General features: G+C 37.6%; 1 protein-coding gene across 4 annotated transcripts in view; it reads left to right on the top strand.

The window, feature by feature from the left end:
• The window catches only part of St18 (ST18 C2H2C-type zinc finger transcription factor), a 61038-nt gene that overhangs the window by 20886 nt on the left and 26825 nt on the right, over positions 1-13327 (top strand). For 2 of the 4 annotated variants that reach the window (XM_076835669.1, XM_076835668.1), the window contains one exon: positions 8402-8647. The exons of the other annotated variants lie outside the window; for them this stretch is intronic. In XM_076835669.1, coding sequence (XP_076691784.1) covers positions 8402-8647 — 246 coding nt within the window. The remainder of the gene's footprint in view (positions 1-8401; positions 8648-13327) is intronic. 4 annotated transcript variants of the gene reach the window in all.

Genomic DNA, 13327 nt, shown 5'->3' with positions numbered 1-13327 from the left:
ATGTTCCTAACCACATTTGCCACCACTCAGCTCCTCCACCCTAAAGCCATCCCCTCCCTGTCTTAGGAAGAGGAACATTGACAGTGGATGAAGTTGGTGGGTCCAAAGAAAGAAAAGTGTGCATCCCTTGGCTGGTGGCTCTTCTGGAAAATGGGGTACCATAGTTTAGGGAGAAGTGAGTTATGGAGACTGGTAGGGGAGAATTTACAGATTTCAAAGCTATTTTTGTTAAGGGGATTTGATCGAATAAGAAAAGAGGATTGATATTAAAATAAATCTTGATCATAGAAGCTTTTGCTGCCTGCAAATCAAAGATGATAAGAAATATTTGATTAAACAGCAACTGGCAAAACATTTGCAAAACTGACCCATGAAATTTTATTATTGCACATGTTACTGTCTCATAACATAATATAGTCTAGGTTGTGGGAGCATTCTTAGAAGACACATGGGAACTCCTGGGTATATTAAATCAGCAGAGAGGTTTGAGAACTTGTAACACTCTAATCCAAAATCATATATTGTGATCTTTATGAAAACACTGCATTTCTGAAGCCCATGAAATATGAATCAGATTTTTTTCTACAGCTTCTCCTTTCCACATATGAGAAGTACATGGGTATGCTCATGGTAACCTGACTAATACATACACAGAGCCTTCATGCCTGGCCTTTTGCCAGTGAGAGACTTTGCAAGTGCCCAATGATCCACAAGAGGAGGTTGTAGGGGCTCAAGCTACTTCCTCCCACTGAAGCCAGTAACTCCTATTTACACAAAGCACTTCAATTAAAAGAAATTATTTCCCTACCTAGATGGCTGAAGCCAGCTGAAATAAAGTGCCCAGGCTTACTTGATAACAGCTTTTACCTTTGCTGTAAGTGGAAGATTCCCTAGCTTAAACTGAAACCCTGAAACCCAGACAATTAAAGCCTGTACCCTTTTTTCCCCTTTAAGAACAGCCTCTCTGGAGTGGTCAGCTGCTCTCCTGTGCCGTGCCAGGCCTTCAGGAGAGCAGGTAGTGCAGTGCCACCGAGCATTTGACAGAAGAATCAGAATTAGCTTCTGGACAAAACTGAGCCAAGTAAACCCCAGGAAGAGTTGGTGGCCAAAAAGCACTCAAAAACAATTTTTAAACAAATGAGGTTCTTAAACAAAGAAGATCACATTCTCTAAAAATATAAAGAAAATACCTGACTGTCTGAATTCAAAGGAATCCCAGCCACAAACTATTGCCATAGGCAAATGATTTGCAGGATTTTAAAATGCAACTTTATTTTTAAATCCACATTTTAAATTTGAGTAAATTTCTTTTTAAAGGTATATTCTAATAGAGATCTGGTTGCAGAAATACTAACATAGCTTCCTTGCTAGTACTTTATTTCTTGATGGTTTAAGCTGTCCTGTGAAAATAAGACTACTGGTATTATAATTATTAATGTCACTTAAAGTACTCAAGTAATGGTGCTAAGATGCATGCTTTCCCTCTGCACATGTAAATGTGCTCTGCTCCTCAGAATTCTGTCTTTCACCTTAAGATTCTTAGTGTTCCATCAGATTGCTCACATCAACAATGTAACAAAGATGGCAAACATTTGAGTGTTTTTTTCCTTATTAGTGTATATTCTCTTTTAAAAACACATTTCTGATCAGAAGACTGACTTTAATTGGCACAGTTTAAATAGTCTATTTCAAATGTATATTCTTCCACCCCTTGTGCCAAGGCAGTTCTGTGGAGTGGATTGGGCTTGCCTGGGGTAATTGTGACTCCACTGTAGGGCTCAGCCTCCTGCTACCAACTCAGCCAAGTCTGCAGAGACCAAACCATTGATTTGACACTGAGGAGGGAAGAAACAGAAAGTGCTGAAAGATGTTTTTAAAAAAAAGTGATCTGTCAGGAGTTTTAAAAGCCATTTTCTTATGAACATTATCTCCTTGGACATAGTGATTGTTAAAATAGAATAAATATGGCACCCTGCAACGTCACTGTGCAGAATCCTGCCAACATGTACATTCACACACAACTCTAACAATTTATAGAATCCTGCCCTTGTTGGATCCTATTTTCTGAATACAGAAGAATATCTCACCAATTCCTGAAACAAAAAAAAAAAATTTCTTCTAGTGAAAGTGAGAAAAAGCCAAGGCAATTAACTCTGAAAAATGGCCTCTGAGCAAACAGTGCCTACGTGGGTCCTTTCTGTTGTTAGTGTCACACTTTACTCTGAGCCTTCTCCTAAAGCAAGGTTGAGTATAGTCTTCCTCCCCACATTGAATGCTAGCCTGATTCTCCTTCTATTAGATTTGATTTTCCTCCATGGCAGATTGCTAGTATGTTTATCTCTGATAGCCCAGATAAACAGATCTCTTGATCTCTTATTTCTTACTTAACAGTGAGAATGTAGAAATATACAGCTTTTCCTTATACTTCTGTAATGGAGAGTTCTTGGTATATTAGAGAGACATCCTGGCAGAGAACCCATAGCTATACTCTCCAGAAGGTCTCTAAGTGCTAGATTAAGGGTAGATTAAGCCACATATCTTACCTTCAAGGAACTTACAGGCAAGCAAGATAAAAGAAATGACCCTCTGGGCCTGGGTATGTACCTTAGTGGTAGAGCACTTGCCTAGCATATAAAAGCCCCTGGGTTCAATTTCCAGTACCCCCCCCCAACACACCCTTCACAAAAAGTGACCTTCTGGTTATGGTACCTGACTTGCATTGTTTTAGATAAAGCATAGAGTTTGAAGAGATGAGATCAATTATTAATTTGATCATAACTTGGATGATAACTGATTTCTTATTTTCCCTTTGTTCCCATTTGTTCCTTACTTTTATGCAATGAATATCTCTCTTCGGTTGTTTAACACACCCAATAGGAGAATGAATTAAAGATCAGACTGTCACTTATTGGCACAACCTTTTAAAATCAAGTCAAATGCCACTAACTTAAAATTTGCCTGCGTGCCTACTTGGTGGGGCTAATACAGTTTTTTTTTTTTTTTCATGTCCTATGTGAGCACACAACTGACTCCCAAGGTTAGTGGGAGATCTGAATCGGTAATTTGCAAAATCCCCACCCTTAAGGAAAATCAAGGGAACACAGGTTGTTTTCAGAGGAACAGTAAAACTTTAGAGTTCCTGCATAGCCTAAAAATAATGAAAGATGATACAGATAAACGAAAATACACTTTTCCTCAGATATTTTCTTAGCCTCATACACTAAGACACTTTGCTTCTCTGTCCCTTCCCAGCACTGAAGGCGCCTACTTGTGTATGTTGTTGTTCATTCACCCAGCTAATCTCCACCAAGCTCAGGCGCCCATTGTGCTCAATGTGGAGAACACCAATGCTTGTCAGTCATTGCTGGTCACTGCCCAAACATAACCCTTTGCCTCCTAAAAGTAGAAGATTTTTAAAGGAATTATTTATCTGTTAAAATACCATCTGGCCTATGCATAATACATTGGCACCACCAAAATTGCCTGCGTGTGGTTTAAGTATCTTTTTAAGGAATCGGGTCAATAGAAAACAATTAGTACTTTCCAGTCTTAGAGGAATATCATAAAGGTTAAAGGTAATTCTGTGTGACATATAGTACTCTCATTGGTTCTAAGATGTCTATCATGTTCCACATTTTAATTTGGAATTCATATGAGTCGTGAAACATAAATGAGCCATGGCTTCCAACACCTCCCCTTGGTCTTGATACTGTGACTCCTGGCAAGAGCAGAGCACCTGGTACCTACAGGCAGGGAGTGAGCCTCATGGGTTTGCTGAGCAGTTTCCTCCAGTGCCCCATGAGAGCCGTGCCAGCCTGAGTCAAATCCGCTCCCCATTTTCCTTCCTTCCTCCCACCCTGATCGACAGAGGTAGGAACACGCTTCACAGTCTATCTTTATCCTCATCTGCTGCTTGCCAAGCATTCTGTTGTTTGTTTTGGTGTTTTCCCCACCTGTTTAGACAAAATGACATATGCACAGTGTGCCTTAAAAGAAAACAAAAAATTGACACTTGCTTGAAATGTTTAAAGTTCAAAGTCTGTTTTGTGCTTGAACAAGGCCTCGAAACGACATGATGTCGCAGCACCATTCCTGCTGCCTCTTAACAGGAATAGCCTGGTGGCCCTGGATGATTACAATCCAAACACAGTCTTCTCCAGTAACTTGAACATCAGGACAGATTGAACCATACGACGTGAGTGAAATGTGATAAGGGTCTTGGCCCAGGGAGCAAAAGGACTATTCCTATAAGTGCAGGAAAACTAGATACTTAATAACCTAGGGGTATGTCTCTTTTGATGTTCAAAAACCCTTATTAGCATCATTTATGGAACACCTACTATATGCCAGGCACTATACATAAACACTTTGCCCATATGAATCCATTTTAATCCTAATATTCTAGAAGTGAAGTAGCTAATATTCTCTAACTTTGAAGAGGAAGAAACAGTACTGTAAAGATACTAGATGATTTTCTCTAACTGGCACAGCTACAATTGTTGGAATTAAAATTTGAATTCTCATCCATGTGACTTCTTTTTTTAAAAGACCTTATGTTATATAGACTGTCGGTCCCCCCAAGAGTTTAATACTATGATTTCAAATGCCAGACAAAGATTTTCGGGAAGTGGCTGTAAATTTTATTTAAATTTTACACTATACATTAGTCACTTCTTCTCTGCACCCCATCATTCTGTTTCATTAAATATATTACACAAGCTTATAAGCTAAGAGTCTTACGGCTTGATTGTCATTGAGTAAGAATAAAATATTTCCATTTCATTTACTTATTAATAACCTACCTACTTCAAAAACATACTGAAGATAGCTTCCAATACAGAGAGGGTACTCCCCAGATAAAAAGAACAGAAGCAAGAAGGAAAGAACAGAGGCTGTGAGAGAAGGCCAGGGGTGAATTGCAGCAGAAACCTAAGTGGAATGACACTTAGGTTGCACTTCCTTCCTGCCAAGTCAAAAGATGGCAGGTGATCTCTCGTGGGTTAATAGAGAGTTTGAAAAAGAAGGAAAGCAATATGTCTTATTTTATCAATGTTGTGAAAATTAGGAATTTTCATAATCAGAATATTTAGGTAAAATGATAATGTTGTTTTCACATCAGCAACATATTTAAATGTATGAATTTTTATTCTAATTAGTTCTACATGACAATAGAATGCATTTTGACACACCATGCATAAGAGGAGCATAACTTCTCATTCGTCTGGGTACATGATATAGAATCACACAGGTCATGTAATCATATATGTACATAGGATAATAACGTCCAATTCATTCTATTCTCATTCCTACCCCCATTAAATGTATAATTTTTAATTGTCAAAACAAGATAATATTATCATTTGCTTGGAAAATAATGAAGGAAAACAGCTGTAAGCCTATTCTCTAAATACAAGTATGGTAATTTATGTGTTTTCCCTCTTAGTCTTCAAAAACAAATTGTCTCTTTTCCCTAGTTGTAAGCATAGCAGGAATGTCATGCTCTTTCCTATTTTCAATGATATGAAGATTTTCCATATCACTTGTTACTCAGACCTCATAATTAACATTTTACTGACCATATAATGTGTACCATTTCATTAACCATTTTTCTGTTGTTGGATAGTGATGTCAGTGCTTATTTTGTGGTACAAATAAAGATTATAATCATTAATTCTTTCAACTTTCAATTTAATAATAATAATATATACATATAATTATCAAATTTTCTTTCACTAGAAATCTATAGGCACAAAATAAGCCCCTTCAAGGGAGGAACAATTTATTTCTCAAGTTTATTTTTTCTCCAAAATATAGTATCTTAAACACATTAAAATGCTTTCGCAGTAATTTATTGAATACATAAAAGGTAGGTAGTATCACTCAAAAATGGCTGAAATAGATGGACCTTGATGATTTTCCCAGGATGGAAAGTATACCCTAGCCTCAAAAAAACTTAAAACATACATGTAAATACTTAATATAAGGATCCCAAATATCACTTTGAAGAATCAGAATGTCAGAAGGGGTAGGAGGGACAGGACCATATGAGCTGTGACTGTAGCCTCTTCCCTCCACTGGCCTCTCCCACCTCCCCCGCCCCTTTTGTTTTGCCATTTAGAGTTTCAAGCCCAGAGAAGTGATGCCTATTGATATTGCTCTGAATAAAAAACCATGCTATAAATGTGCGATCTCCCATCTATGGGCAGAAAGGGACCCTTAGCTGTTACTGTGTGTAATTGTTGAATGCATCTGTGTGCTTACTTAGAGCCCATCTGTACCCGGCTCCCCAACACGCAGCTCACTCTCCGAGTCAAGTCAGGTGCTCAGAGCAGCCGGCTGGGGCATGGGTCTACAAAAGCACCTCTTTTAAACATTAGGAGGGATTTTATTTTTCACTCAAGCCCTGATTACTCAAGATGTATAATCATAACAACTCCTAGAATTTCTCATATTTAAAAAAAAATTTACTATCTGGAATTCTTTTTCCTGTAAAAACTAAAATATATATGAGTGTTGTCTTGGAATAGTTGTATTTTTCAGAGAGATTGAATCTGCACTATTTATGGGTTTTTCACTATAAAACTCTGCAGCCCAGTCACATGGCTTCTTTTTCCTAAGCCATCTGTCACAGAGGTCTGGAATTTTATGTGAATGTTGGTTGTGCAGTCTTAACCCAAGTTTTTTTTTTAATTTTTTTATGAAAAATGTCAGCAACTACAATATTTAGCATTTTACTTTACGTTGGCCATTAAACTTGATTACTATAGCTCTCTTTCATTGCTATAGTTACATATCAGCTATAAAGCCAAAAATTGTTTTGATGCGTTTCTGGCAGAATACATTGTGAGATCATGGAAGGGAGAGAGCACATGGCACTGATATGGTTAATATCTTGGATTTTTGTAACTAAGGTTTATTAATGCTGGTATAAAAACGTATTTGATATTATACAGATGGCATAAGATGTTGTGGTTACTACGTTATTATCCAGGATAAGCTGTACTGTCAAATTCAGGGCTTAAAACTATCACAGGAGATTAAACTGTTTACTAAAAAGGGACAGAAAGATATAGCCAAAGCATCTTAGTACAACATATTAGAAGTGTATTTACCTCCTACAAATATAATGCACCATATCTAGCTAGTAGAATGAGAGATTGAAAATATGAACTTTGTGCATAAAACAAGCAAATAGACGAGGTGCTTTTATTTTTTTTAATCAGGCATAAATGACAAGTCAGACTAAGTGCTGCCCAGGACTCAGTGGCAAATGCTCAGAGGACAGAGGGTAGAAGTAGGGAGAAATTAAAATGCAACCCCAGGAAAGTAACTGTTGATGGTGGGCATTAGGGATCTTGCTAGTACATTCAGGACTTTTGCTTTACCAACCAAAAAGAAAGAGTAAAGAAACTGTCAAGAAGTTAATTGTGAATTGATAGATGATGTTGAATGTACCAGAAAGGTGCTATTTGACCTATTTGGAAAAATGAAAAGCATGTTCTTCCAGCTTTGTGGAGTTACTGCATGGCAATGTTTGCAATTCCTGACTCTATACAAGCCACCCTGTGGTGTGAATCTTGAAGCAGATCCAGAACACATGAGCAGTTTATTGGGACTTGAGCCAAATACAGAATGCAATACTGTTTCTTAAAAAATTAAAAATTGAAAAAGCTTGGCAAAAGGTATCACAAGGAGCAACATTAGTTTTAAGTCTCATGCTAAGCATCTGCAAAATAAACATCTTTTTCCTGAAGTTATCATTATTAAACCCCAAATAGTCACACCATCAGCTGCTACCTGAGGGCCCCTGAGTGTGAAGTCTGGTTGCACTGTCTGCCTCTCTCTTCTCACCCACCATGATTTAACAAAGCTTTCCAGTTCAAATAACCTAGGGTGAAACATTGCTTTCATATTTATATGATATTCCAATAAAGATTCTCTTCCAGCTGGTTATGTTTGCATATTTCTCATGTTACTTTAATATTGTGATGGGGGAGTTGGGGAGTTATATGTGCCTTTTGATGAACACAAATGTTAATGCTTTAAATGATGAATTTGGAATAATAATTCTAAAAAGTAGAAAAGAAGATTTACAGCTAAACTTTAAAAATGTGTACATACACAAAACAATTTTAGCCAATATTCTTAGTATTTGGAACATCTTATTATTTATATTAAGCTTACTTTATTTAAACCCAGAAACATGAAGCTCACTAATGGAACTGTTCTTAAAAGTCTGCCTAAGAAATGAACATTACCCAATGCAAATCAGAAAGCTTGATTTAAAAGCAGATATACTTCCATAAAAGCTTACATTTAAAATTATCCCTTAAAAGCCCCACATGGCTCAGCTATAACTGCAAACTGCTTAAATGTTTTTCTGTTTCCTGTTGTGTATCAGGGAGCCGAGATAGAAGTGGATGAAAATGGGACATTGGACTTAAGCATGAAAAAAAATCGAATCCTGGACAAGGCTGCACCCCTAACTTCCTCTAATACTACCATTCCAACACCTTCATCTTCCCCATTCAAAACAAGCAGCATTCTGGTCAATGCAGCATTCTATCAGGCTCTCTGTGACCAAGAGGGCTGGGACACTCCTATCAACTATAGCAAAACTCATGGGAAGACAGAGGAGGAGAAAGAGGTATTGTTTCAATGTGTCAATCAATAAGCTGGAGATAGATCATGACTGCAGAGTATTACTAGCTTTTTTCTCCTACATGATATTTCATATTCCTTTTTTATAGTATGGAATCCTATACCTTGTTTTAGATTGTGATTAAGTGATAGCTTTAAATTTCACATGAAATTTCACCTGCCTATATTTCACTTGCCTAAAATAATATTCATTATAGTAGCTCTTATCCCCATGACAGTGACAATTTCTGCACTGCAAGATTGATTTTATTATCTGTCCCATCATAAAGGGGAAATGCCAGCTCACTAATTCTTTTTGAACCAGAAGGTTGAAGATGAAATCCAATCAGAAACAGTTTTGGAACCATGTCAAGTCTGCTTCTTTGGTTTCATGAAGGAACTGTGTTGGCATGTCTGTGTATAGAGTCGTTGTTTGAAGTACTGGATCATAAATGTTGGATGTCTAAATTGTATCAATCCCAAAGTTGAGGAGACTTATTTGTGTATTTGGTTATCTCAGAGGTGGTTTTATCCTCAAAGCCAGAAGTTGTTACCTGGCAGAGCCAATTTAACCTTTACCTCTATAGACTGAATTGCTTAACTTGGCCTGATTCACCATGAACTACTTAGTGTCACTTAAAAGTTTGGACAGTTAGAACTCCCATTGTTTAAGCCGTCTATAATTGCAGGTGTGTACATAATAATTCCAATGAGTGATCCTATTTTGCTTTTTGTCAGAAAAGTAGTTGATGGGATTGTCATTTGATACGTTTAAAGGACTGAAATAGCCATTCTCTACAGAAGTATACACCTTCTTTTTCAGCTTTCTGAGTTCACAGACTTGCAGGAGGTGGGGATCTAATATGATTTTGGCTTTAACATCTCAGAGTGTGAGTCAGTATACGCAGTAGTGATCACAAGATTGGGCTGTTTCCAAATTCTCCTTCCTTTCCTTCCTTCCTCCCTCCCGCCTTCCCTTCTTTCTCTCCACACACTTTCACTGGCATCTCCAAGTCCAAACAGTGAGTTGCAGCAACAGATAGACCCACTTCCATGATGCATGTGCATCTCAGTCACACCTGTGCTCAGAATTCAATAGGAGGACTAACCCATATCCAAAAGCACTGGTAAACAGAGTAGCACAGGCAGACACCCAATATAGAGAGGACAGAACAGCTAACCCTGCATGGGGTTGTCAGAGATGGGTACCCAGAAGAAGTCCCACCATCCCTGATATCACGTGGAAAGATGAAGGGAGTCATACCACAGTGGCTTTTAGTCAGAATGTGCCCTACTGACTTTCTTCACTTTATTTTGCTGGGCTTCTAAAACTTCACCTAAAGTCTGGAATCAATCTGTCACAATACAGCAAGTTGAGTACCCCTTATCTGAATTGCTTGGGACAAGAAGTGTTTCAGAATTTAGAGGTTTTGCATGGACTATTGGTTGAACTTCCCTATCCCAAAATTTTGAAATTCAAAATGCTACAAAATTGAAAGAAAATTTTTAAGTATCATGTTGGCATTTTGGATTTGAATTTTCAAAATAGGGTTTCTCAAGCTGTATTTTAGGAAATACTTTTATTTAAATAATGTGTGATGATTTTAAACTGGAAAAGGTACGTCTCTTCTGTCCACCATAATAATCCACTGCCGTTCAGGCTTGTGCAAAAAAAAAAAACAAAAAACCTTACACTGAACTTGCATCTGTTTATAAAATCTAGAAATCTGTCCCCATTCACATTACTTGGTCATGCTGCACCACTTGTCTGAAATGGAAGTCTGAAGCATGCTAGAAAGTAGGCAGGTTGCTTGGAGGTAAAGTCCTCACAGGTCAAGATTGTTGATTTAATCCCACTACATACAAGTGTGCTTTAGCAAAGGGAGACACTCTTCAATTCACAAGACTGCTTAATCTCCAGCCAGTCAATTGCCAGTTAATCATGGCATATGGCACACACTCCCTTAAAGGCATACCTAACACTAAGCACAGGATCTGTGGATGTGGGTTGAGTAGAAGTCATTATTATCCATGAAGGATAATACTTTACAAGGTAACTGTAACTGCCTCCCTGTTCTTGCATGAATTGTACAGGGTCAAAATCCCAGGGTGTTCTAATCTCTGGGAGCATCTCAATGCCATGTGCAAAGTGGCATCTAGGATTTCTGTCCTTATCCATGTGACCATGTTGTCAAGGGACCTTTGTCAGTGCATTCAGCAGAAAGCTTCTTCAGTATTCAAACTCATGTCAGACAGAGAGATCCAGTCCTGAGTAGTAGTAAAGCAAATTTTCTTCAAGTAGATTCTCATTTTTGTGTAGTGTATCTTGTATTGTTTGGCATTGATTATAATTGTGTGCCCTTAGCCTTAGTGTCAACATTGCACCCCTTATATTCTGAATACCCCCCCTCCATTATCTCCTTGGCTATGTTTCCCATTACCCAGAAAGGCAAAAAATGAGTCTCATAACAAATATTTTATATTTACTTTCCAACTGTGTTTTTTCGCATAATTTTAAAAGACACTTTGATTCATCTTGACAACTTTAAAGATTCAACTGGAAAATGTTTATCTAATGCACATAGATTTGTGACAGTATTTCATATCCCTGCAAATACACAAATATTTGAAGGAGGGTTTTTTTAAGGTGTTTTTTGTTTTTGTTTTTGTTTTTGTTTTGAGAATGACAAACTGACTTCAGGTTTCACAGCTGAGTCTTTTACTGCTGCAATTTTCAACCTGAGTATTCTGAAATCTGGAATTTAGAACCTATGTCAAAATTCAGGGCCACTGACAGTGACAAGGAGGACACCAGAGATTCTCATTTTTGGACTCGAAGTGCTTGCCCTACGTTTGAGTTGGCAAAATATGTTTTTAGGCTGAAAGCTTATTGTCCCAGCTGTTGGCACAGGGTGAGTCATTGCTTGAGAAGCTATAGTTGATGGGGACACACACAAAGTGCTCCTGAATCATTGTTAACTCCCCAGTACAATTTCTCACCCTTGTACTTTGTTCTTTTATGTGTGCCAGGGTGATCTACTAACGGAGTATTTATCACATCCTGTTCTGAATCTTGAAAATAAAATGTGAGGCTTGATAGGTATTATTTTGAAAAGGTAGTTTGTATTCAGTGTCATCATGGAGAGGGTATTAGAAGGATACTATGTGCAACAAGAGTAAAGACAAAGAATGTTTCTATATAGTGTCTCATTATCCCAAAACTCCTGCAAGGCAGGATTGGCATCACATTTTTTTAGAGGAGAAAAGTGATGCTTGGGGAGTTATAGTTGTTGGACCTTGTTATACAGAATTTAAGTATTAGGTTCAGAAGGGAAAATGGAGAGAAGGGGGGAGCCGTAATGCACTAAGACACACAGAGAGAGGGAGAGGGGAGAGAAATTAAAGTTTACAAATAATGAAGAGATGGTGTGTGGCAAAGTGTGATGGAAGCCCATTGTCACTGATATTTTTGAGGGTGCAAAACCAAAGTCCTCTGACCTAGGCAGGTCTCCATATGTGTACACAGAAACCAGTTACAGCACTGGGTCTTTCTTGTCACTTCCCAGTGAGCTCTCTTGAATTGCTGCACGTGGCTCCGACAATACATCAAGAATGTTTGAACACCAGAATGTGGTGTGTCCTGCTCCTACCCGTCCTTCCCTTTGCCACTTTGCCACTTTGCCACCTCCTCTGTGCCACACACAATATACACACAACATTCACATGACCAGAAATCGAGTGATTATTTCTAATTCATTGTTATCTAGTTCATATGCACAACAGTTGCTTAATTTTGGTGGTAATTTTCAGAAAATATTGTCTGTCTCTCTCAGTGAAATAGCCTGTCCAGATGCCCCCTTAAAAAAAAAATCCTGAATTTGGAAAAAACTCAAAATATCTCAAAAGGAAAGTACTGAGAAATAACTAGGGCTGTCAGTTTCATTCAACTGTCAGTTCTCCAAAGATTTCAGGGCTTAAAATGTTAAAAGTGCCAGATGCTATTATCTGTTATTCATGTTATCATTATGTTCTGGTCTTTACTGAAATCAATATAAACTTCCATCTGTACCTTAAAGAATTTCATTGCATACACATACTTGAAACACACATGTACATACCATGTTCTCTCTTACATATTTTGCATAGGATAAAATTATTATTTCCAAAGTGATACTTTAAATTTTGGTTAAAAAAAATCTCATAAATGCTATCAATGATTTTACACTGGGTGCTCTTTAGGAATCCATCCAGTATAAAGTGTTTTTGTAACAGAACTAATCTAAGAATTCTTTTAGTGATGGCCACATGTATTTGAATATATACTCTCTGCAAGTTTCCTGTGGTAGAATGTGAAGCAAAGAAAAGTGAAAAAAGATGGTTATTTTACAAATCAGTTGCATACATGAGAACCTAGAGGTTTTTTTAAGTGATACAATATTTAAAAGGTCATCACCAATAAAAAATATATTTTTAAAACATTGTCACATATTATTATATCAGATTAAATACCATTCATGATAGTCAGGCACAGTAGCATATGCCTGTGATCCCGGCTACTCAGGAGACTGAGGCAGTTTGTGAGTTTGAGACCAGTCTGGGCAACTTAGTGATACCCTGTCCCAAATAAAAAATAAAAATCGTTGGTGAAATAGCTCAGTGGTAGAACTGCCCTGGATTTAATCCCCAG

The sequence above is a fragment of the Callospermophilus lateralis genome, chromosome 16 (assembly GCF_048772815.1).
Source record: "Callospermophilus lateralis isolate mCalLat2 chromosome 16, mCalLat2.hap1, whole genome shotgun sequence".
NCBI classification, from domain to species: domain Eukaryota; kingdom Metazoa; phylum Chordata; class Mammalia; order Rodentia; family Sciuridae; genus Callospermophilus; species Callospermophilus lateralis.
This window is presented reverse-complemented; position numbering and strand designations above follow the sequence as displayed.